This window comes from Numida meleagris, chromosome Z, assembly GCF_002078875.1.
Source record: "Numida meleagris isolate 19003 breed g44 Domestic line chromosome Z, NumMel1.0, whole genome shotgun sequence".
NCBI classification, from domain to species: domain Eukaryota; kingdom Metazoa; phylum Chordata; class Aves; order Galliformes; family Numididae; genus Numida; species Numida meleagris.
The window spans coordinates 8,688,272-8,711,847 of record NC_034438.1 but is presented as its reverse complement, the minus strand read 5'-3'; the positions used below and the strand labels follow the sequence as shown (position 1 = coordinate 8,711,847).

At 56.3% G+C, this 23,576-nt stretch overlaps 1 protein-coding gene across 6 annotated transcripts in view; it reads left to right on the top strand.

Annotated features, from left to right (window-relative positions):
- Nucleotides 1-23,291, top strand: part of FAM214B (family with sequence similarity 214 member B) — a 35,043-nt gene extending 11,752 nt beyond the window's left edge. For 2 of the 6 annotated variants that reach the window (XM_021380095.1, XM_021380101.1), the window contains 9 exons: nt 14,352-14,440; nt 15,820-16,021; nt 17,701-18,913; nt 19,827-19,885; nt 20,185-20,281; nt 20,677-20,835; nt 21,065-21,133; nt 21,781-21,986; nt 22,343-23,291. In XM_021380095.1, the coding sequence (XP_021235770.1) occupies nt 17,855-18,913; nt 19,827-19,885; nt 20,185-20,281; nt 20,677-20,835; nt 21,065-21,133; nt 21,781-21,986; nt 22,343-22,496 (1,803 nt within the window). In that variant the 5' untranslated portion in view covers nt 14,352-14,440; nt 15,820-16,021; nt 17,701-17,854 and the 3' untranslated portion in view covers nt 22,497-23,291. Of the gene's footprint in view, nt 1-5,276; nt 5,395-9,583; nt 12,026-12,183; nt 14,441-15,819; nt 16,022-17,700; nt 18,914-19,826; nt 19,886-20,184; nt 20,282-20,676; nt 20,836-21,064; nt 21,134-21,780; nt 21,987-22,342 lie in introns of those variants that run through there. The other 4 variants (XM_021380098.1, XM_021380097.1, XM_021380099.1 and 1 more) reach the window with 4 other exon arrangements.

Here is a 23,576-nt window from a genome sequence, read left to right as displayed (position 1 = left end):
AGCTCTTCCCTGGGTTTTGTGTGAGCTGCTCTACTGCCACAGTCCCGCTTTTCTATTATCATTATTTTTTTTTTTTTTTTTTTTTTTTCCCCTCATTGCATCCTGCAAGCCACCAGCAGATTGTCAGCACTCTTCTGTTGTAGAATCTGCCATGGATGTTGTAACCGGCCTTGCTTCTGTGCAGTACTTTGAGTTTGAGGGGGTTCCCCAAGGATTAAACCAAGGTGGTAAGGAACAGTTTGTGGCAGGAACAAAGAGGGCTTTTACGGTTGTGATAAGAATAGAGGGAATGGATTGAGCTTCTCCCAGTGTGTTGAAATAGAAAGGTGGAGGAGACCCCTTTGCTGGGAGGCAGCAGCACTGTCAGAAGTGGAGCAGAGAGAGAAGAGATGGTGGAATTGAGTGAGAGTGAGTGCATGGGGAGCTTTCGGTCCCTGCGGGGGGGTGGGGAGGGAATGAAAGCTCAGCTGTGTGCTGAAACAAATGAGTACAGAATGCAAGGCTGGGAGCCAGGAGGCCTGGGTCAAATGCTCAGTTGAGACCCTCTCTCCATGCATTTTGGAGTGGCTCAGTTTTGTTATTTTCCCCATATCATACTCCTCAACGTGAAAGTGATCAAGCTGTGCCATTCCTGCCCCTGCTGTTGAGGCTGTTAGTAAATGTGTGGAGCATCCTTCTGCATTGGAGAAGTGGTCAGGGAGCGGCACCCTGGAGTGTCTGGGTACCCCCGGTCAGGGTGAGAGTATGGAACTGATCAGGGCAAAAGTAGCAGGATCTTCCCCCTGGAGGAATGAGGGGGCTGGTTAAATGGGAAGGATCCTGTTGTAAAGTTGGCTGGAAGAAGGAAGAAAGAACCTACTGGAAAGAGAATGGCTTTTGATCCAGGGGGAAGTGGTTAGGCTGTGTTGTCTGTTCTGGGTACCCCATGGGGCACAGCAACAGAAGGACCAGCAAAAGAAACTAGGGAAGGGATGGCAGAATCTTCCATTTTTCTTCCTGCAGTAAGGTGGAAGGAGGACACAGCACATTTCCATCCTGAGGCTTGACTGGTGTGAGCCAGCCCACCCAGTATGTGTGCAGGGCTGCAGGATGTGCTGAGTCAACAAGAGCATCCCCTTGCAGAGGGAGGTTTGATCGAGGCTGCCAAGACAATAGGGGTTTGCAGCTTGCAGGAAGGGTGAGCACCAGCTGCAAGCCACACGGTGGGCTTTCCAATTTTAGTAAACTCAGATTTGTGTTACTGACCAGAAGGGGAAGCTCAGTCCTTACGTTTCACGAGCTTGGTTAGCAGGCACTTGGCCATTCAGCTCCATCCTTCACCACGGGTATGCTCCCTGATCTAAGCTTTTATTTAAAGAAATTCCACATCTGGTCCTAACGTTGGATCGAATGACCTTGGATGTGATTTTTTGGAACAAAAGGTTGATGCTTCATTGTGCTCTGTCTAGGAGATGGAAAGTGGTCCCGGGGAATGCTCCATGAGTGCTGGTGCCAGCTCCGGCTATTTCATCTCCCTGGGCATTGGCAGAGAGGCAATGCTGGGAGGGGAACAGACTCTATTACAGGCTCTGTCCTCTCTGGCAGCTCCATAGGGTCACTGCAGCCCCCAGAGCACTCAACTGCTCTACTTTTTCAAGCACTGTGAGGGTAAACATGGGGAACACAGAGCTGCTGTGAGGAGAACCCAGAAGTGAAAAGCTTGTTATGAAGCTCCTGGAAATGATAATATCTGTTCACCTCAGAGGATGTCAGACTAACAAGCTGTGTGCACCACCTTTGTGTACTAACTGCTGCTCAGCAAAGCTGCTTAGCATCTGCATTCAAAAAACCTGAACTCCTTCTGTAGTTGCCCCAAATCCTTCCTTCCAAATCCAATCCTTCCTTCCAAACACTGCCCTTTGGCATTTTGTTTGGCAGAAGCATGTTACTGACTTAAAGGTGAGTGAATAAATATCTCTGCTGACAGTTCCCACCTTGCTGCCCTGAAACGTGCAGTTATAAGGCAGCGAGGTCCTGCTATTGTGCCTTGGAGGGATGCTCTGCTGGTCTTCAGCCATATGGGCTGCAGAAGCAGGGCACAAGGCAGTTGCAGGGGATCGCTTAGTGTGGGAAGGATGTCAGAGTGAGAGCAGCTTCCCAGGTGTACAGGGGCAAAGGTTATCTATGCTCTCCTGGATGCCCAAGGCTTGTTGGGAAGCCCATCTTTTCAGAGGCTGATTTAAGCATATGCATTTAAATTGGCTGGGCCTGTCCCTCTAGTGGCTGCTGTTTTATTCAGGTGTTTGCTGGGCGCTGTCACATTGGTGACACTGTGACCATGGTGGTGACAGCATGCAATGAACCCTGCGGATCTGCCACCCTGCTGCCCTTGAAGGACCTTGGGGGTGAAGCATCCTGATGGATGTGTGCAGGGGAAGCTGCGTGACACTATATGGCTCACATCTTGGTTTTGTTTGTCCTGAGAAGGCAGAAAGGCTCTATGTGTACGTGGTGAGGCATGGGGAGGTGCTAGGCCACACACGTAAAAATCTAGGGAGAACCAGCAGCTCTGACTTATACCCCTGTGCTTTGGCAGAAAAATGTTCTTTGTTCTTGTTAAATATGTGACATCTCAGCCCAGTGCATTGTCCTTCCCTGGCCAAAGGATCAAAGAATGGGTCATAGAATTGTTTGGGTTGGAAGGGACCTTTAAGGTCATCTAGTTCCAACCTCATGCTATAGGCAGGGACACCTCCCACTAGACCGGGTTGCTCGTAGCCCCATCCAGCCTGGCCTTGAACACCTCCAGGGATGGGAGGATGGTTTAGCCTGGTCCTAATTCCCAGATGGAAGGGCCCCCAACATGTCTGGGGCTGTGTGACCCCTCTGGATATGTGGTGTTCAACCACCTCACGCTATTGCAGCACTGTCAAAGCCTGTCCTCCTGCAGCAAGAAGAGGAGCAGCCTGGGCAAGTGCTCCTTGACGCAGATGGACGTGCTCCGCTCTACGGAGTTGCTTGCTGAGTCTGATGTTTAGCAAGCAGCAGTGATGGGTTGTCTGCCTTCTGTCACCTCTGGAGGAGAGATCATTTGAGGAACCCTTGGAAAGGAATGGTGCTGAGGAATGGTGGGAGGAAAGAATGTGAAGCAAAGCCTGTTTGTTTGAGCTTCTGCTGCTGGAGGAATTTGTATCAGAAATAGTGTTGCCAGTAGGAGTAGGGAAGTCATTGTCCCTCTGTACTCAGCCCTGGTGAGGCCCCACCTTGAGTACTGTGTCCAGTTTTGGGCCCCTCACTGCAAGAAAGACATTGAGGCCCTGGAGCGTGTTCAGAGGAGGGCGACGAAGCTGGTGAGGGGTCTGGAGCACAGGCCTCATGAGGAGCGGCTGAGGGAGCTGGGATTGTGCAGTCTGGAGAAGAGGAGGCTCAGGGGAGACCTTATCGCTCTCTGTAACTACCTGAAGGGAGGTTGTAGTGAGCCGGGGGCCGGCCTCTTCTCTCTTGTAACTAGTGACAGGACGAGGGGGAATGGCCTCAAGTTGCGCCAGGGGAGATGTAGGCTGGACATGAGGAAACACTACTTTTCTGAAAGAGTGGCCAGGTGCTGGAATGGGCTGCCCAGGGAGGTGGTGGAGTCACCGTCCCTGGAGGTGTTCAAGAAACATTTAGATATAGCGTTGAGAGACGTGGTTTAGTGGGGTTATTGGTGGTAGGTGGATGGTTGGACTGGATGATCTTGTAGGTCTTTTCCAACCTAGCTAATTCTATGATTCTATGAATTGCCAGTCTAAGAAGTGGTCTCGTGAAGGACAGGTGTACATGAAGCTATGCGTCATGTGCGTGGCTTCCACCATTCAGATTTGGGAACTGGCCAAACCTGCAAGGACTGCAGTGCTGGTTGATGCTGAGTGACCATAGCCACGCTACAAGAAAACCCGAGCTCTTAACAAGCTCACACCTGAATTGTGAAGGTACGCAGTTTGGGAATGTATGTTGGGCTGTATCCAGTGGCATATCCGTGCCATCCAGCACTGGGTCACTGTCCTGCAACCAGAGATGGGTCCAGCTGCTGGAGGGCTGATAAAGCCACCGGGTTTGCTTGGAAGGCAGCCTCAGAGCCCAGAGAAACCCATCCCCAGCCTTGCTTCTTATCTCAACACATGGCACCACTCTCACTCTGGGCTGCCCTGCCGCTTTGACAGGGTCATGAGCCAGCAGTGTCACCACTGTTGCCAAGTGCTGAGGGAGAACGGGGACTTGGCACCAGCTTGCTGCCCTGCTGCTGCCTCGCTGAGCTTGTGGCATTGCCCTGACACCCACAGATGGGTAAAATGGGTGAGTCAGGCAGGAGGAGAGGGTGAGTCAGAGGGCAGTGAGTCAGCAGGAAGCACAGGGCAGGTGCTGTCCCAGGGCTGGGCTTTCAGAGAGCCCCAGGGCCTGGTGCAGGGTCTTCCTAAGAGCTGGGGAATCCTGAGCTCTGTTGCTGAGGGCAGCACCCAGGGTTCAGGCAGTGGAGTGGTGGGGATGAGCCAGGATCTGACTCAACCGTGTGCCACACAAACCACGCATGTCTCTGTCCTGTTTGTATCCTGCCCAGAACCTTCAATCCCAATGCTACTGCACTGTTAGCATGGAGGGGAAAAAAGGAATGATCTCTGCAGGCACAGAAAAACATGAAAGGTTGAGTGAAGGAGGAGAGCAGGGCCAAACTTTCCAGACCATGTATTTGGGATTCCCAGCTTGGGATAAGCTTGGTGTTTTGCAGCAGGCACTGAGGTGGGTGCTTGGTGCCTCTGTCAACTGGAGCTATGAGTCAAATACTTGAAAACATGCCTCCCTGGTTTTTGCACTGCAGTCAGTCTCTTGTTTCTATGTTCCTAAAGTCTGTAGGGGCTGGCTGCTTGTGGCTGGCTGCAGGCACCTGCTGTCCTGCCTGGCTGCACCTTTGGCTTGAAGGGATGGAAATCAGTGGGCTGCAGCATCCTTCCTCATCTGGAAGTGAAGGTGAGGCCATGGAGATGATGAGGCTGGAGGCCAGCAGAGGAGCAGAGGTTGAGAGCAGTAGGGATTGGGATGGGGGGTGCCAGTGGCTTTGGAGAGAAGCTAGAGACAGGCTGTCCAGGGGAGTGTCCAGGAACAGAATAAGAGGCAACGGCACAAGATGCATCAAGGGAAATTCCGATTAGATGTTAGGAAAAAAATTTCCTCATTGCACTTGAAATTGTCACAGCTCATGTTTTTTGGTGGTTTTTTTTTTTTTTTTTTTTTGTCCTTCTCATGACCTTCGGTTGCTGCAGCATCACCCAGCTCTTTGCTTTGTCTCCATGTTTCTCAGCTGGAGCACCCTTCTTCCCAGAGGACTGTGCTATTCCCTCCCTGCTCAGTCATAACAAGCCCATCTCCAACACCACAGAGGTAAAGCATGGGGCAACAAACCACCCACCCTTTTCTGCTAGGAGCGTGGAGTGTGATCTGCAGGAGGGTGGTTGTGCTCTTGGGGTCTGGAGAAGATGCTGGCCCCCAGCTGCAGGGCTGGAAGGGCTCCGGGGTTATCTTTCCTGTGGTGCCTGTCCCAGCCCTGGAGTCGGTAGTGACTGGAGGGGAAAGCACCGGGAGTCTTTTTAGAGGCTTCAGCTGCCTGACCATCCCGAGCAGATAGGGAGCAGATGGAGGCTGAGATGAGCCTAAAGGACTGTCTGGAAAGAATTACTTGCTCCTAGTATTTTCTGTTTCTTTGCCAGCCTTTTATTCTCATGGCTGCTCTTTTCCTGATCCTGTCCTTCTGCGAGGCTGGCTGCTGGCAGCCTCATCAGCCTTGTCTTCAGAAACAGCTTCACTCTGTGATTTATTGAATCTCCTAACTTTGACCCCGGTGTCTGATGCTCCAGAAGCCTGTGTCCCGTGTGCAAGTGCCAAAAGGGTTTTTAGCACTTGCCCTGTGCCGTCTGCAGGAGTATCAAAACAGAGCAAAGAGGGTGTACACAGCCTGGGCAGAGCTGACCTTCGGCAATAAAGACATGTGCCTCCCCATCTGGCATTCAGGCTCCTCAGACACTTTCATGTGGGTTTTCAAGGTCTAGGGTGTTCCCATGAGCCTCTGTTTGTCCCCAGCTCCATTCTCAAGTTGTTCATCTCAGCTTTTCCCTTGGGCTTGTTGACGCTGGGCTGCATCTTGATGTAAGCACTGTGCACTGCCTTCCCCTGGCTGCTTCTCCACGTTGTTGCTCTGCATCGCTCTGGGCCCCATTGTGTTACTTGGATACCTCTTGTACTACACTTGAGCACTGAGATCTCTGAGCTGGAGCAGCACAGCAAACCAGACTGCAGCAGCAGCAAGCGAGGTTTGTACAGGGATCCCCAATGTTGTACAAAGACAGACCCAGGGGCTCCTGTCTGGGTTGGGAGGGTTGTCTGTGGGTGCAGCTTTCTCAAACATATCCCTGTTTGCTGTCATCCTGCAAAGATGCAGGATACTGATCACAGGATACTGGTATGCTGGAGACTGGTGCTGTGTCATTCCTGCAGGTTGCACCTGCCATATAACTCTGGGGCAGGTCCTTGTGACCTGAAGCACTGTCACCAGTGTCCCTGGTGCCCTCGATGCTGGCAACTCCATCCAGCACTTCCATCCCAACACCTTCAAACCCCCATGCCACGCTTCAAAGGAACTTGTGTACTTGGATGAGGAACTGGTTGCAAGATTGTACCCAGAGAGCAGTGGTCAATGGCTCAGTGTCCAGATGGAGATCAGTGACGAGTGCTGTCCCTCAGGGGTCAGTACTGGGACTGATGCTCTTTGATATCATCATCAATGACACGGACAGTGGGATGGAGTGCGCCCTCAGCAGTTTGCAGGTGACACCAAGCTGTGTGGTGCCCAAGGGACAGGATGCCATCCAAAGAGACCTAGACAGGCTGAGCAGTGCACCCAGGTGAACCTCCTGAGGTTCAACAAATCCAAGTGCAAGGTGTTGCACCTGGGTCATGGCAACCCCCACTGCCAGTACGAGGGATAGAGCACAGCCCTGCCAGAAAGGACCTGGGGGTACTGGTGGAACTGGTGGATGGCAGCTGGGCATGAGCCAGCAGTGTGCCCTCGCAGCCCAGCCAGCCAGCCGGATCCTGGGCTGCATCCAAAGTGGCGCGGCCAGCAGGGCCAGGGAGGGGATCCTGCCCCTCTGCTCTGCGCTGTGAGACCTCACGTGGAGCACTGCGTCCAGAGGTGGAGTGCTCGGCACAGGAGAGACGTGGGCCTGTTGGAGTGCGTCCAGAGGAGGGCCACCAAAATGATCCGAGGGGTGGAACAGCTCCCTACGAGGACAGGCTGAGAGCTGGGGCTGTGCAGCCTGGAGAAGAGAAGGCTGCAGGAGACCTGAGAGCGGCCTGTCTGTATCTAAAGGGGCTGTAAGAAAGAAGGGCCAGACTCTTCAGCAGCATCTGTGGTGATCGGACAAGGGGAAATGCTTTCAAACTAAATAAGGGAAGGTTTAGATTGGATATAGGGAAGAAGATTTTTACAGCGAGGGTGATGAGGCACTGGAACAGGCTGCCCAGAGGGGTGGTGGAGACTCCATCCAGTGATCAGGCTGGAGGGGCTCTGAGCACCTGATGGAGCTGTGATTGTCCCTGCTCATTGCAGGGGAGTTGGACCAGGTGATCTTTGATGGTTCCTTCTTACTCACACAATTCTATGATTTTACTTTTATATATTTGGTTGGGCAGCAGTGGGAGTGTTAAGGGGATAGCTGTGACACCTTTTCCTAAATGCCAGCAGAGAGTTTCTCTCTTGCCTTCAGTTCCCACTGGAAGGAGAGATTTTTGCCTTTCCCTGAAGGCGATAGGACATTGAATTTGTGGTTGAAATATTCCTTCCCCACAGTAGCCCTCCTGGGTGCATGCAGCTCTTTACAGCCAAACATGTCCATAGCTCATCTGGATCCTTGCCCAGGCACTGCTCTGGCCTTTGTAGCCATGGTGCTTCCTAAATCGCAGCTGGAAAGGGGTCAGCTGGGTGGGGGCCCATGTGGTATCTCTTCCTTTTGTGCCACGTGGATGTCTCGCACAGGGAGTGGAATTGATGCTGAATGTCCCTGCAGCTGCTGCTGTCTTATCTGCAGGCTGCAGCTTCGTGACGCTGAGCCGAGTGCCCCGGGCACCTCCCTTGGAGGCACTTACGGTAAAGGGAAGTGTATCGCAAGAGGGGTTGTGGTGAGACAGGACGGTTCCCACGGGGTCAGCGCTGCCTGCACAGTCTTTGCTGCCCTCCTCACCGCAGGCAATCAGCCTGCTCCCTCTTCCATCTGTAGCTTTGATGCCTGTGTCCAGAGTCGCTCCGGGTAATGCAGCATCCCCGGGACCTTCTGTGGTAACTTGGCAGGGAGGTAGGGAAAGGTGACACTGCTATGGCATGGCCAGATGGGTGCTGGGGACTCACTGCCCGGACCTATGGGGTGTGTGTGTGCAGGGAGAGACTCATTATGGGAGGGACAGGGGGAGTCTGGGGTTGGTTGTGGCAGCAGAGCACAGGCAAAGAGTTGGAGGCGTGGGGGATGTACACAGGGGTGCTGTAAACACTGGTGTTTGTGCAGGATGGGGCTGGGGTGGGAGCAACAGGCAGTGTGCTGCAGGGGTGCAGAGCTGGGCTGCCCTGCGGGATCAGGCACTGTGGCTGATTGCAGGGCTCACAGAGTGGTGAGGTGAGGTCACGCTCCCGTGTGACAGGGAGTGGATGGGCAGGGAGCTGACAGTAACTGATTTGCCTTTCCTTTGGGGTCACGTTAAACAGGTTGGGATACAGTTCCCCAGGGCTTCCAATGCGGGAGTAACCCTAAGGTGTTATTCTGCCCATGGCACATCAGAGACTCGAGTTGTTAATCCTAACGTCTGTGCATCAGTTAGCATGGCGATGGTCCAGTCCTGCGTGGACAATGACCTATTGGGCATGTCGTAGTATGTAGCTGCCCTGTTTGTGGCCCTTGTGGGAGGCAGAGCAGACGTGGTCCTGCGTCTCCACCAGCACCGGTTTGGCTTCTTGCAGCCATCCAGGGAGTGGGTGGCCGTGACAAATAGCGCAAAATTTCCCGTGGGTTCCGGTTGGCACCGAGGTCAGGGATGGAGCCGCCACTCTGTGCGGTCCCACGGCCGCTGCAGTCCCTGCTCCCCCAGCTGCCCCCGTGGGGGCACGGTTTGGGAGCTGCCCTCGTGTCCCCATGCAGGGTGATCAGAGACGTGCTTGTGCTGCGGGCGCTTCCTTTGTCACTCTGGGGTGACCTCCACCGCCGTGCCACCACGGTGTCCGGAGCGTGCGCGGCGCTGCGCTCGTGGTAAAACTCGTGCTTGGCACTGGGTGCACATTCCCCTCGGGAGCACGCGGTGGTCACCCCGAGGCGGAAGGGCGCAGCGGCGTTCGGGGAGGCGAAGCCGGCCCGGAGGAATTTTCCCCTGGTGGCCAGCTGTTGTCCTGGGCCTGGCTCGCGTCCTGCGGCACTTCCCACCCCGCGCGTCCTCGGGGAGGGGACCGCGGCCGTCCCACCCTCCGTCCTCCCTTCGCCGGGCGAGTGGGTGCTACCGCGGGCTGGCAGGGGTGAGTAGCTGCGGTGCAGCCCGGCAGCATCCTGCTGCCTCCGCAGGGATCCTCTCGGGCAGCGGAGAGTTTTCCCCACCCCCAGCTCTGCCGCTGCCTCTTTGTTTTCTGGCAGAAGCCTCCGTGCCTTTTCATCGCCGTTAAGGCGCCGAGCAGGAGCCTGCATGTGCCGTGCGCGCGTCTCACCGGGAAGGCGACGCGGGCCCGCGAGCCCTCCGCGCCGCGCATCGCCCCGCAGGGGCCGGTGGGCAGCTCCGGGGCTCTCCTCTCCATGGGCTTCTCTCCCGGCCAGGCAGGGCTCCGAGGCCTCTGCTTTCCTCCGCTAAACCCTCTCTCACGTTGGCAGCGGTTCTGCACCTTGCCACAAGTGGAGTAAGTTGGCTGGGGAGGGGGCGGCCCCGGCCGGGCTCCGCGCGGGGCTCTCCGTCGCGGCCCTCCGGTGCCGTCGCTGCTGCCGGGCAGACACCTGAGCGGAGCGGCGCCGGGGGTGCGGAGCCGGCGGCGGCTGAGCGTTGCGTGTGCCGTGCCTGCCTCTCCGCCTATTTGATCGCACGACTTCCACCGGGGACTGAATTCCTGCGCTGGATTCTGGGCTCGGCTCTTGTGAAAGGATCCAATTATTTCAGAGCTTTGAGCATCTCCATTTGCTGCCCATATTTGCAGCGCCCGGCTCTGCGCTGGCTGGAATTCCAAGTGATTAACGTGACTGTGACATCCCTCCTAGGGGTGTTATCTTTGCTCGCTGTCCCCCCCACCGCCCCCCTCTTCCTCCTCCAGCAGCGATCGAGACAGGCAGGCAGAGACAAAGGTCTGTCCTCAACCTGGGCTGTCCTCCTGCCAGCGGCTGCTGCATGGGATTTCCCTGCTCTGCGTGCTGCAGGTTCCGTGGGCTCCGGGTTGATCGCTGTAGGCTGCATCGCAGAGGTTTGAGCCTGGCTGGGCTGGGCTGGGCTGGGCTGGGCTGCGTGGGCAGGGGGTGCTGCCGGCTGTGGAGAGCAGCTCGATGTTCTTGCTGGATTTTAGGCTGCTTTTCATTCTTGGACTGTGCTATCCTGGGGGAGAGGGGCAGCCGTGCATGGAGGGGAGGCTGGCAGGGGGGTTGGACGTGGAGGAAAGCCGTACACAGGTGGCTGTCGCGTATAGGATCTGCCTGCAGAGCCTGCCAGCCCCCCTTCCCCACTGCAGGCTATTGTCAGCATTGCTGCCGGTATGTGAAATGCCAAGGCAAGGTGTCTGAGGCAAACCAGGCACCGGGGGTGAAGCCTCCGGGCTTCCTGGGAGAGCTCTCATTGTGTTCTCCTGGCTTGGCCAGGCACGAAGGCTCGGTGTCCACACAGCCTCCCATGGCACCTGTGTGTGGGGCTGAGGCTGGGGAGGCGCTGCGGGGCAGACCCCAGCCCATGGCAGAGACTGGGAATATCTGAGCATGCAGGGGTCTCTGACCCTTCTGGGATGTGCTGGGACGGTGGCAGAGGGAGGAGCGGGGTCTGTTCTCACGGGTTTCCAGGAGCTTAGTGTGGGTGCTACCTCTTGCCCCATCCTTAGCGCCTGGGCTGGGGCTTCCTCTCTGTTATCTGCACAAGGGCCAGCACCGAGCGAGGCTCTGCAGCTGCATAAATCTGGCATGGCAGCAGGCCTCCCTCAGAGCCCCTGACAGCAGGGCTTGCCCTTGCAGTGGGATGCTCCTTCCCTCTGCATCCTCTCTCCTCCCTTCTCCCTCCTTCCCACTTTGTGAGCTCCTTCCTCCCCAGCCTGAAGCCTAGGGGAGTGCCACAGCCACCTCCACCCTGCTCAGCCCTTCAGGCACCATTTGCTCCATCACATCCCTCTCACTGCCTTCTCTCCCATTGCCACCTCTCCCACGGACGGTGCTGGAAGTGTCCCCGGTGTCTCCTGTCTGTATCTCTCCTGATGGTGGCATACCCAATCTCGCAGAGGCCATGGAAAAACCATACTCTGATGCCTGTGTTGCTGCTGTGCTGCCATCCTTCAGGGATGTACTGGAAACTTTCTGCTTCTCGAGCTCTGCTCTCAGCCTGTGCCAGGGAGCTCTGTGGCTTTATGCTTTCTGTGGTTAGGTTTCCTTCCTTTTTCTGGGTTCAGATAGGACCAGCAGAGCTATGGTTTATCCTCCAGGCAGTCACTTTCCAGCAGTTTCCATTGCCTTTTCTCTTGCCTTGTGCTCTGTACTGAGGATGATTCTGTGCCCTCCTGTAACAGCAGCCCCTCTTCTTCTGTGCTGCTTGGTTTCTGCTTCACTCTCAGTGATGCTGCAAAGGTTTCCTTAGCACTGCCCAGGAGAGGGAGCAGGAAGCAGTATAAAAGCCAGTTTGGGGTTGGTTTTCTAATTTTTTGTTGTCTGAAAGGTGCAAGGAGCCCTCTCATCCCCACCAGCTCACAGTCATGGTGCTCTGTCTCAGGCAGTGATGCTCAGACCTGGCCACCTGCCCTCTGCAAAGCCCCGTGAGTCCCGCCGGGTGAGCTTCCTCTGTCCCAGGGCTGCTCCTTGGCAGATTGTCTCTCCCCACACTGGCAGAGCTGTTCCCACCCTCCTCACTTCCTTTCTGGCCCACGATGTGTGTGGTGCAGAACGGTTAAAACAGCAACAGATCCTTTTGCAGGCTGCATCCCAGCATGCGGTACAGCTGCTGCATCGCCCAGCCGGGGACCCTTCCTCTCCCGCCATCCTGCTCTGTTGCCAGCAGACTGAGGCCACGGTTTGTTTATCCTGTGTTCCCCCTGGATATGCTAATAGGAATGAAAGCAGCAGGTAAGCCATGTCCCTGACCCCCAGACCTGGCTTTGTCATCCTGCGTCATGGTCTGGTGGCTCGGTGTCCCCAGGGAACTCAGGGTCTCTGTCCCAGCACCTGGAATGTGCCCCCTTCCCTGCAGGTGCCTTAGCACCACGTGTCCCATAGCTGGCAAAGTGTTGTGCCCTTTCCCAGGCGTAGCCAGGCTAGAAGAAGAGGGGAAAGCTGTTGATCCAGGTGCTGGGAGAGCCCTGCAAAACCACAGCTGGGGTGTGACCCTGGTGGCACTGCAGAGCTGTAGCAGTGAATTTCTCCTCCTTCAACATGTGGTTGATAAAGAGCTCTGCCTGTGCACTGGCAGCCGCCATCCTGCTTCTCTGCACACTGGGCTGGGGCAGGTGACTGCCTTGCTCATCTCCTCCAGCTGGCCTGGGAGCTCAGTGTGAGCAGAAGCTCTTTCCAAGCTTCCCCCTGCAGGCAAAGCCTATTCAGTCTTATTTCATAGCACCAGTGTGGGGTGTAACACCAGCAAAATCACAGCTGCTTGGGCGTGGGAGGGGCTGGACTTCTGGCTTGGGGACAGGGAGCCCCATGTGCTGCATCCAGGAGTTGGCACCCATACTGCTCAGTGGGGCAGTGAGGACTCAGACCTGGTCCTGTCCCATCCAGGCCACCAGAAGTGGGGCTCTGGAGATGCTTGGCTCTAGGGGAAGAGAAAGATGAGATGTCCCGGTGATGTCTCCCCATCCCTGCTGTGGCTGCAGGAGTTTGGAGTCTCTGAGTTTGGATTTTTTGAGGTGGGCTGTGGAATCCTGGTATTTCCCCACATGATGCTTTGGACAATGGCACATAGGTTGGCAAGGTGAGGTGCAGCCTATTGTGCTGGGTACACGCACTACTGCCCAGTGCTGGCATCCCTTGGGAACTGGTGTAGAGACCTCGTTTGGGATGGGTTTGTGATGTCAGTCTTTCCTGCAAGGCAGCTGCTGCTGGGGAGCAAAGGGCTCAGCCTGTCTGCATGAGGACTTGGGTAGGGCTGTGACTACAGAGGGGCGTGGGGCAGAGAAGGAAAGAGCAAAGGCTGAACCTGCACGTTTGTCCTGCATGGACACGTAAAGGAAGGATGCGGCTTCCTTCCACCACCCCATGCTGACTGTTGCCGACTTTTGCTGATTTTGCTTCCCGGTGGCTGACCGTGCCATGGAAGTCATGGTGCAGGTCTGCCTTGGAGGTGGAAAAGGGAAGCAGCCACCTGATGTTCGAGCTCTCCCTGTTCTAGATGGGCAGAGCACAGTGTATTGGCAGCACGGCATCCTCCCATGGCTGCAGACATCCACCTGCCTTCCCTCCTGCGGAATGCCAGGAGGGGCTGAGCTTCACAAAGAGCTTTTGTTGAGGCTTTAGACCAGGAGGTTGTTATGCTGCAGTGCTGACTCGCTGTGTTGTGAGTGCTCTGTGGGAGCTGACATGTTGCATCTGTGTTCTGGCTGCTCACTGGGGGTGCCCTTCCCCTGGCTTTGCTGGAGGTGGCTTTTGGGCTGGCCTGCTCCTCAGAACTGGGACTAATTGCAAATCTTACGAGAAATGTAATGAGGGAGCAGAATGTTTTCTGAGGCAGTCTAGGTCAGGCAAGGTCCTCCTTGCACTAATGTAGCATCTGATGGTCCAGGGTACTAGAAAGGGGTGCACTTGTGTATTTGGTGCCTCTGAGCATCCCTGCTGGGATTTTGTTTATCTGCTTGACCCTGCTGTTTCCAGGCTTCGGGACAGTGCTTGCAGTCAGGATGCCCAGTGGGACAAGTAGCAGCTTCCCTCCAGACAGCCTCCAGCTGAGGCTGTACTGGGGAGGGAGGCGCAGAGTCCCCAGCAATGGGCAGCACTTTCTCCTTTACCCAGAGCTTCCTGGAACTGCAGAGCTTCCAAGAAGTCCTGTGACTGAGGAGCTGAGGGTGGAGGTGCCCAAGGTCTCCTGCCTGCTGTGAAAGTGTTGACCACGAGCTCCTGCTCAGATTGATTTTCCTCCTTGCCCTCTTCCAGGCATCAAAGCTGCAGTGCTCGTGGTTTATAACCACAAGGGAGCTGTGCTCGTCTGCGAATCTTCATACATAAAGGGCGCCTCTGAGCAGGTGAGTGCTGTTTACATGAAAAGATGCTGTCTGTGCTCTGGAGGAGGCTGGTGGGGAACCAGCCTCCAGTCTCAGGGCCTTCAGGCTTCTGTTTCTGCCTTCCCTGCCAGGCATCTCTTACTGGAGGGAAACAATTGCAAGTACTTTTCCTTGTCTGTATGGCCGGAAAACATCCTGCATTGTGGGGGAAAATGTGAATTGACATGAGACCAGCAACTAGCTGGAGGCCCAGATGTTGTTGGTGATCTGCAGTGTCTTGGAAAGCAAGCTATGAAATGATCACCAAAAAGAATCATGGAATCACCATAGAATCAGAGAATGACTTGGGTTGGAAGGGTCCTTAAAGCTCACCCAGCCCCAATCCCTGCTGTGGGCTGGTTGCCCCCCACCATCTCAGGCTGCCCAGGGCCCCATCCAACTCAGCCTTGAGCAGCTCCTGGGATGGGGCACCACAGCTACTCTTGAGACAGTGCCTCATCACTTTCTAACATCTAATATAAATCTCCTCTCTTTTATATTAAAACCACTCCCCATTACCCTATCACTATCAGTCTATGTAAAAAATTGGTTTCCTTTCTGGTTATAAGCCCCCTTTGCATACTGAAGGGCTGCAAGGAAGTCTCTACAGAGTCTTCTCTTCTGCAGGCTGGGCAAGCCCAGCTCCCAAAACCTTTCTTCATAGCAGAGGTGTTGCAGTCCCCTGATAATCCCCATGCCCTCCTCTGGACCCGTTCCAACAGCTCCGCATCCCTCCGGTGCTGAGGGCCCCAGGCCTGGACGCAGTACTGCAGATGGGGCCTCACGAGGGCACAGCAGAGGGGCACATTCCCTCCCTGTCCCTGCTGCCACCGCTCTGTTGATCCAGCCCGGGATGCTGTTGGCCTTCTAAGCTGGAAGTGTACACTGCTGCACCATGTACAGATTTTTGTCCACCAGAATGCCCAAGTTCTTCTCTGCAGGGCTGCTTTCAAGGAGTTCCCCAGTCTGTGCACATAACTGGGATTGTGCTGATCCATGTGCAACAGCTTGCACTTAGCCTTGTTTCACCTCGCTGAAGAAGTAGGGATCTCTTCATTTACACAGACTTTCATGCAGGAAAGCAAGCAAAAGAGTGTAAAGCACGAGCAAGGTATGAGAGTTCACAGCTTAGCTTAAAGTGTTTGTTATTTAAAGGGAAAATAAGGTGAAAGTACTGCCTGAAGTGACCTGTAGATTTATGTGGCATTTGGGTTTGGGAGTCTGGGAGAGGCTAGACTTCAAGACTGCCATCTCTGCATGTGTGACCCTGAAGGCAGGCAGCACCCTCCTGCCCATCTCCTCCTGGTGAGCATCTAAATCATGCTAGCCCTGCATCTCCCACTTTTTTTCTTTCCCCTCAGAGCTTCCGTGGAGACTAAAGAGCTGGAGAGGACAGTGCAGAGGTTCGGAGGCACACCGTGATGGTGGGAGCCATTCCACGGCAGCCACGCCGCTTCTGGGGGGTGCCTGGCTGGCAAGTGTCTTCAGCTAGCTGTGCCAACGATCGCCCGTTGTGGGACGGGGAGATTGATCCGGAGTGGAGTGGGGTTCTGCTGCAGAAGGGTGAGTGTGGGGGCAGCCAGGACAGGCTGAAGTGGTGGGTTACACAGCATCACAGAGTGGCTGAAGTCTTTGTCTGTCTGGCCCAGCCCCAGCTCCAGCAGGGACACACAGAGCATGTTGCCCAGGACTGTGTCCAGGCAGCTTTTGTAGATCTGCAAGGAGGTGCAACCTCACCTGCACAATAACAAAGAGCTTCCTGGTGTTCAGACGGAGCCTGCTGTATTTCAGTTTGTGAGCTCTCTGCCTCTTGTCCTGTCACTAGATGCCAATGGAAAGAGGCTGGCACCATCACCTTCCCACCATCCCTTCAGGTTGTTACAGGTATTGATGAGATCCCCTCTGAACCTTCTCTCCAGGCTGAACAGTTACAGCTATCAGCCTTTCTTCACAGGAGAGATGCCCTAGTCTCTTAATTATCCCTGTGGCCATTTCCTGGACTATCTCAGAAGTGGCCTAACCAGTGCTGAGCAGAGGGAAAGGATCACAGCCCAGGATACCATTAGCTTTCTTTGTGGCAGGGGTGCCCCACTGGCTCACAGTCAACTTGGTGTCCACCAGGATATCTGAGGGCATTTTCTGTAAAGCTGTTCCCCAGGTGGCTGGCCCCCAGCCTGTACAGGTGCATGCTTTCATTGTTCTCTTAGAAGAAATTTCCTGGGCTCAATCACCCTGGCCTGGCACCTTTCCTTCCATATCACAGTAGGAAAATACCACTTGTGGCCTTGGTCTCCAAATGGCCTTGACCTGCTTGAAGAATTGCTTCTGTTGCGTGCCTGCCCCAAGCCTTAGCTCCAGAGGAGCAGAGGCAGCTGTGGAGACAGGCAAAGGGCAGAGCTGGCAGGTGTGGGCTCTTTGTAGGCTGTTTGTCAGGCTCTGGAGCTCCTTGGCATGCCACTGACTTTTATGCAGACATCTCATCTCCTTGTCTCTTGCAGACATTTCAGGGTTTATCAATCCGGACAGTTTATGGCCACAACTCTGACACATGGTGAAAATAAAAATCAAGGCCTTGCGCAGCATGAAGGAGGTCGACTCCTCCAGGCATGCAAGGATGGGTGACATGGATAGTACAGGGGCAGATGGATGGTGCAGGAGTCCATGGTGGTCTCTGCAGCTGCTGGTGCCACTCAGCTGCTCATCCATGCGATTGAGAACTCTGGTCCAAGCTATCAGAGCTAGCTGTGATAATGGTTCAGGTTCCTCTGGGTTGCACAGGCAGGTTCCCATCCCTACTGCGAGGCTGGCAGCCTGAGTCAGCCTGCGTCCTTCGGCGCATGTGGCTGGGACAGGTTTTCTTGGCAAGGACTCACAGATCTGATTGCTGGCACCCGATGGAGTGGTTACAGTCCTGAGCCTCTGGGACTGGTCTGACCTGCCTTATTCCTGCACTCCAGAGCAGTACGAGTACATCAGATCCCCAGCAGAGGGCAGACCCCCTTCTCCTTACTTGTACAAACTTGTCCACAATAGCCTCCAGCGCAGCTGGAGACTCCTCTCAGTGCCCAGGCCAGGAGGGAAGTGCTGATCCTGCAGGTGAGTGATGCCACAGGGTTCTCTGGAGAAGCCACGCCGGGCTGGTTCCTCCTCCCATCCCAGGGTGAGCTGCCTACCTCCCAGCAGGGCTGGAAAGCTGGACAAGGACCATGATCTCATCTGACCTCACTCCTTTCTCTTTCTAGAGCCCCATACTGGCGGGCTCACCTGGACATCTTGAGCAAGGAGTCCAGCTCCTGCCCTCTCAGCATCACCTGTGGCACTTTACTGTCCCCTTCCTGCTGCTGCATGGGCTGTCCTGACTCTGACTCCACGTGGGGTCCAGCCAAGTAAGGCTCCATGCGGCACATCCACACAGAGACGCCTCTGCCCCCGGAGCGCGGCACTGACTCCAGCCTGTCCCGACCCAGTGGAGAGGCGGCCTTGGAGCCTTCCTCACAGCACTGTGCCCACCATGGCATCCTCATGGGCTACAACGAGACAGAGATCAAGCGCCAGAAGGTTTACCAGGTCTCCATCTTCTCCCATCTCTCCAGCTCCTCCGAGAGCACGGAGCAGCGAGCAGGCAGTCATCCGACTCTCAAGAGGGGCTACCCTGAGCAGCGAACTCCAGAGGGGGTGCGGGATCCCAAACGAACTCACTGGGGTGGAGGGTTGGACAGCAAGCGTGATGGGGGCCTGGGACAGGCTGCCCTGGAGGACGATGATACTTTTGAGGATGGTCTGCTGGTGGACGAGCTCTCTCTGTGCGGCTCTGCCCAGCACTTCTCCCACAGTGGGCTGCAGGTGGTGGAGCACCGATGCGTGAGCAGCCCCAGCCCCAAGGCCAATAGAGAGGACAAGCCGCAAGATACCTCCTCCTTCTGGCCACAGCACATTGCTTGCAGTACTTTGCACACAAGAGATGATTGCCCTGTCCCCTCGGGGAATCAGCTTGCAGACTGCTGGGAGAATGGGGAGCGAATGAGTGGCCACAACCTACTTGACCTTGATTTGCACAATATTGCACAAACACCCCAGCTGGACTATGGTGGGAGGGGAGAGAAGCCAGGCAGCAGCCCCGCTCACAGCTGTGGGGCTGGCGAAGCAGAGGAATGGCCGGTGGCTAATGGGTGCAAGGAGCCTCCAGCCCCACAGATGTTACTCAGCCCTGAGCCCAGCAGCCTGAGCTCCCAGGAAAAGACACCCTGTGGGAACAGCAGCAGCGTTAGCTGCCCTGCCAAAAGGAAGCTGCTGCCCGCTGGTGAGATTACAGCTGACTCCTGCTCTGAGGATGAGAGCTTATCCCAGCTGGTGAGGAAGAAGAGAGCCCTGCCATGCCACCCAGTGCCCACAGCCTGCCGCAGCACTGACGCCAAGGGAGCCCCTTTCTGGAATCACCTGCTTCCCACAGCCAAGGTAAGTGTCACTGCAGGGGCAGGAGGAGGCAGGGAACGTCCTGGGGACACCCAGAGCTGTCCTTTGTGGGCATGTAGCCCACAGTGGCATGGCATTATGTATTGTCCAAGTGGCACAGTGCGGGCATGAGCTGGGCAGTGGCTGGTGGCTGGCCCTGGGACTGGCAGTGTGTAGGCTGTCACTTGTCTCTGCAGAAGCAGAGGCACCCTTGGCTGGTTGCTTCTCAGAGCTGGGATACACTGTGCATGGGACACAGCTATATCCCTGCCCACGTGCCCTTTTTGGTGACTGTCCCCAGCTTGGCTGCCCCAGCACTGCCTTTGCAGAGTGAGGCTCTCCAGTAGCTTCCCTTGTCATGCCTTCCCGGTCATGCCAGCCAGTTCCATCATCCCTTTGTGTTGTGCTGCCCTTTGTGTGGCTTCCAGAAAGGAAAACCCCTGAAAAGGGGGTGCCTTTAAAAGGAGGCCACAGTGTGGCCCTAGTTTTAGGCCCCCACCCTACAGCTGTAGGAGCACAGCTGAGAGCAGCACAACCCTGTGCCTAGACTTCATGCAAATCGCCTAGGGATGGGACTTTTCCCAGACTGGCCAGGGAACCTTGTTGTATGTGTTACCATTCCCTGGGACCTGGTTTGTAGGGTGGGAGGCTGTGTGCTGCACCCTTGGCTCAGGCACCACCACCACCTTCCTCAGCAGGGCCACTTTGGGAGAGTGAAGATGTGCCCCTGTAGCTAGTTATGGATTTGGGCAGCCCTGTAGCCCCTGTATGCCTTGTGCTGCCCAGCCTGTTGCCTCAGAGGGACTTGTCTCATTTGCTGGGACCACTGTGGGACAGGCCAAGTGGTAGCATCTCCTGGGGCACGCAGTCCCCAGCTGCTGCCCTAATACAGTTCCTGGTTTCATGTCCTTTCCAGAGCTCTGCAGATTGCACTACGGTCGGGAGGAGGCTGAAGAGTGGGCTGCGCCTCAAATCGTGAGTGTCGCGGCAGCGAGGCCTCACTGCAGGGTCCTGAGTACAGTGGTCCCAGCACCCTACATCCCAGTGGGGTGGTCAGGTTGGGTTGACTTGCAAGACCCACAAGAGCCCTGGCTGTGAGGTGGAGGGAGGCTGCTTCCAGGGTTAGGAAAACGAGTTCAACCTCCACTGAGGAAAGGGGCAGGAAAGAGGGAGATGCCCTCATCCCTGTTGGGGAGGGATCTGCAATCTCAGGAACACATGCGGCCCAGGTCTCTGCTTTCCAGTCCCATGCTGATATTCTTCTCTCTCTCAAGGCGACATCTCCGGAGCAGCCTCCGGAGAGGGACCCGTTCCTCTGCAGCATCCTGGGCCACCACCACTGTCAGCCATGCTCTGCTGGGCAACTTTGAGGTAAAGGCATCCACGTCACGATGGCCTGCTGGGGATGGAGGTGGGTCCTGAGAGCTCGGGTTGGGCTGGCACCACCATGGGAGAAGCTGAGCCTGATTGGAGCCAGCTGCTTTCTTACAGCAGTTGGCATGGGGCTTGGTGGCCTGTCCCAAGGGCCCAGTGCTTGCTGGCTGTGTTGGCTGGCAGATGTTCACCAAGAGGACAGCTCAGCCAGCGCGTCCTTCTCTGTGTCAGAACGGTAGTTTAAGCCCATCTGTGGGGTCTCTCTCTGAAAGCACAGCCAGGGTCTCCAGAGAGCCTGGAGGCACACGAGGGTCCACAGACATGTGCTTGTAGTGCAGACTGTTGACCTTACACAGTGTTTGAAGGTCTTTAATGCTTTCCTCCTCTCTCAGGAGTCCATCCTGAAAGGGCGCTTTGCACCATCAGGACGCATCGAGGGGTTCACCGCAGAGATCGGTGCCAGCGGCTCCTACTGCCCCCAGCATGTCACCCTGCCCGTGGACGTCACCTACTTTGACATCTCCGAACACAGCGCGCCCTCACCTTTCCTGGTACGCGGAAGGGCTGGGCCTGTGGGGGAGGTGGCTGAGGGCTGTGTCCAGACACTGCGTGTTCTCTGAGTCTGCTCTTCTCTGGAAAGCATGGCTCGAGCAACTACACATCTGAGGGTACCACCACTTAACCTGCAAAGCAAAGAGGAAGTGGGATCTCGGTGCTGTGCCAGGTCCCAGCTGGGCTATAGGTTTCTCCCTCTCACACATGCCGTTTCTTTTGCCCTAGGGAGTGATTGACTTGGAGGCCTTGGGAAAGAAGGGTTACAGTGTTCCTAAAGCTGGAACCATCCAAGTGGTGAGTGGTGGGTGGGCTCCTGTTGCTTCTCAGGGTAGATACACTGCATTGTCATAGAATGGCTTGGATTGGAAGGGATCATCTAGTTCCAATCCACTGCTGTGGGCAAGGACATCTCCCACCAGACCAGGCTGACCAAGGCCTCATCCAGCCTGGCCTTGAACACTTCCAGGAGTGGGGCATCCACAGTTTCTCTGATATTTTTCCGCTTGACTGAAGCAGCAGCCAGACAGCTTTGTACAGAGTTTGCATGGCCACCAAAAAAGCACAGTGGAGGAAGCATGGGGCTCCCCATGGTGCTGGCAGAGGGATAGAGGGACAGGAGATCTGGGGAAGGTCGAGGCTGGTGGGGGCCTTGGCAGGAGAGTGTATATGTGCAGCGAGGATGGGATGGGAGCACAAGAGTGGAGGTGGGTGGAGAGGACTAACCTGTGTGGGTTGGGTCTCTGAGCAATGTTTACTGGATTTTATGGGCTGGGCAAGAGCTGGGCCTCACGCAAAACCCCCTGGGTCTGATGTGCAGCAAGGATGACTCTTCTGGTCCCTTGTGTCCTCTGTTACTGCTCCCAGATGCCCCAGCCTTACCTTTGGATTTATTCCTGGGCTCTTCCTTGTCTGACCCCCACCCACCCATCCTCTACCCCCAGACCTTATTTAACCCCAACAAGACTGTGGTGAAGATGTTCTTGGTGACGTACGACTTCCAGGACATGCCTGCCAACCACATGACCTTCCTACGCCACCGCATCTTCCTGGTTCCTGTGGGGAAAGAGAAAGGGGCCACCGTGGCCTGCAGTGAGCCACCAGGCACTGGCCCACCCCGCAGGGTCCTCTGCTACCTGATGCACCTGAGGTAGGGATACTGGGTGGGATGGGGACCTGCCCAGGAGCACCTTGGGCTCCCAGACCCCTTTTCCCTATGTTTCCTTCCCCAAACCTACAGATCTGGCTGTCTAGGGATACGGCAGCCTGACCCCACAGCTGTGGGGAGGAGCAGGGACCAGCCTCTGTTTGCACTGAAGGGCTGCAGGGAGGTGGAAGCTGCCGTCCTGCCCAAGGACAGTGGGCACTTTCGCTCCAAAGGCAACCAGAATGTGGCCACTTTGACCAGGGGCCATGGGAGGGAAGGGAATTGTGTCCCCTGCTCCCAGCGAGGCTGACCTGGCCTTTGCTGCCATGCCTGAAGTTTGTTCACCCTTCTCCTCTCAGATTTCACAGCTCCAAGTCTGGGAAGATCTACCTTCACGACAACATCCGGCTGCTTTTCTCACGCAAGTCGATCGAGGTCGACTCGGGGATCCCATATGAACTGAAATCCTTCACGGAGATGCCAAGGAACCCTCGCTACTCGCCCTGGCCCTGACTTTCTCCCTTGCTCGGGGCCACCGAGGAGTGCCCAGCCCAGAGCTTTGGGGATCAATGAGTAAAGGAGAGACCAAGTGCAGCCGCCTTGAAGTTTCCCAACCCTATGCACCTATCCTCCTGAGCAGCACTGATGTCACTGTGCCCTGGGGCAGAGCTGGCATCACCAAAGGGGATTTGTGAGGAGGGGCAAGGGCTGGGGAGCACCCCAGGGCTGCGCCCAGGACTTTTTTTTGTGAGCTGGGAGGTGTGGCTGGAGCTGAGGGGGAAGGCTTCTCCCAACCTGGCCCTGGGTTGGGAGCAAAAAGTTCAGAAGTTTGTATTTATTAGTATTTATTGTCATAGGGGTGCGGAGGTGTTGGAGATATGGTTCCTGGCAGGGGGTAGCCAGGGTGATGGGGATGAGGGCAGCCGTGAAGGATGAGCCTGGAGGGTGGCCGAGACTCACTGGGCACCAACTCTGTGTGGCTGGAACGTCGCTGTGTGTGTGTGTAGGGGTGTGAATCCATCCAGGGTGCCAGCCACCGGCCAGGAATGACACGGGAGCTGGGGGCTGTGGTCCTTCAGAGGACCAGGTAGAACCCGCAAGCCCTGCCTGTCCCTCGGGCCCAGCCCGGGGGGCTCACGGGCAGGTGAGGAGCAGCTCCTTCCCTTCACCCCAGCACCCCGCTGGCTTCCCCCTGCAGCACCCCAGGGCTGGGGGCTCGCCCCACGGCACCCCGTGTCGAGGCCCCGCCCGGAGCGCTGTAGCGGTACCTCTGTGTTGGTTTCTATTTAATAAACGTTTGGAAACCCAGCCCGGACCTCCGACCTCGGGCACCGCGGAACCACGGCGCGAGGCGGCCGCGCCGGGCCGGGCCGGCAGGAGGCGGCGGCGCTCCCGGAAGGGGCGGTGCGCCGCGGCCGCAAATGGTGGGGCCGGACGATGGCGGAGCTCCGGGCGGCGCGGCCGTGCTTCCCGCGGGCCGGCAGGAGGCGGCGGCGGAGGAGGAGGCGGAGGAGGAGGACGGGGAGCGGGATGGGAGCCGGGGCCTGAGCCGCGGGAGCGGCGGACCGGCGGCGGGGCGGGAGAGGCTGCTGC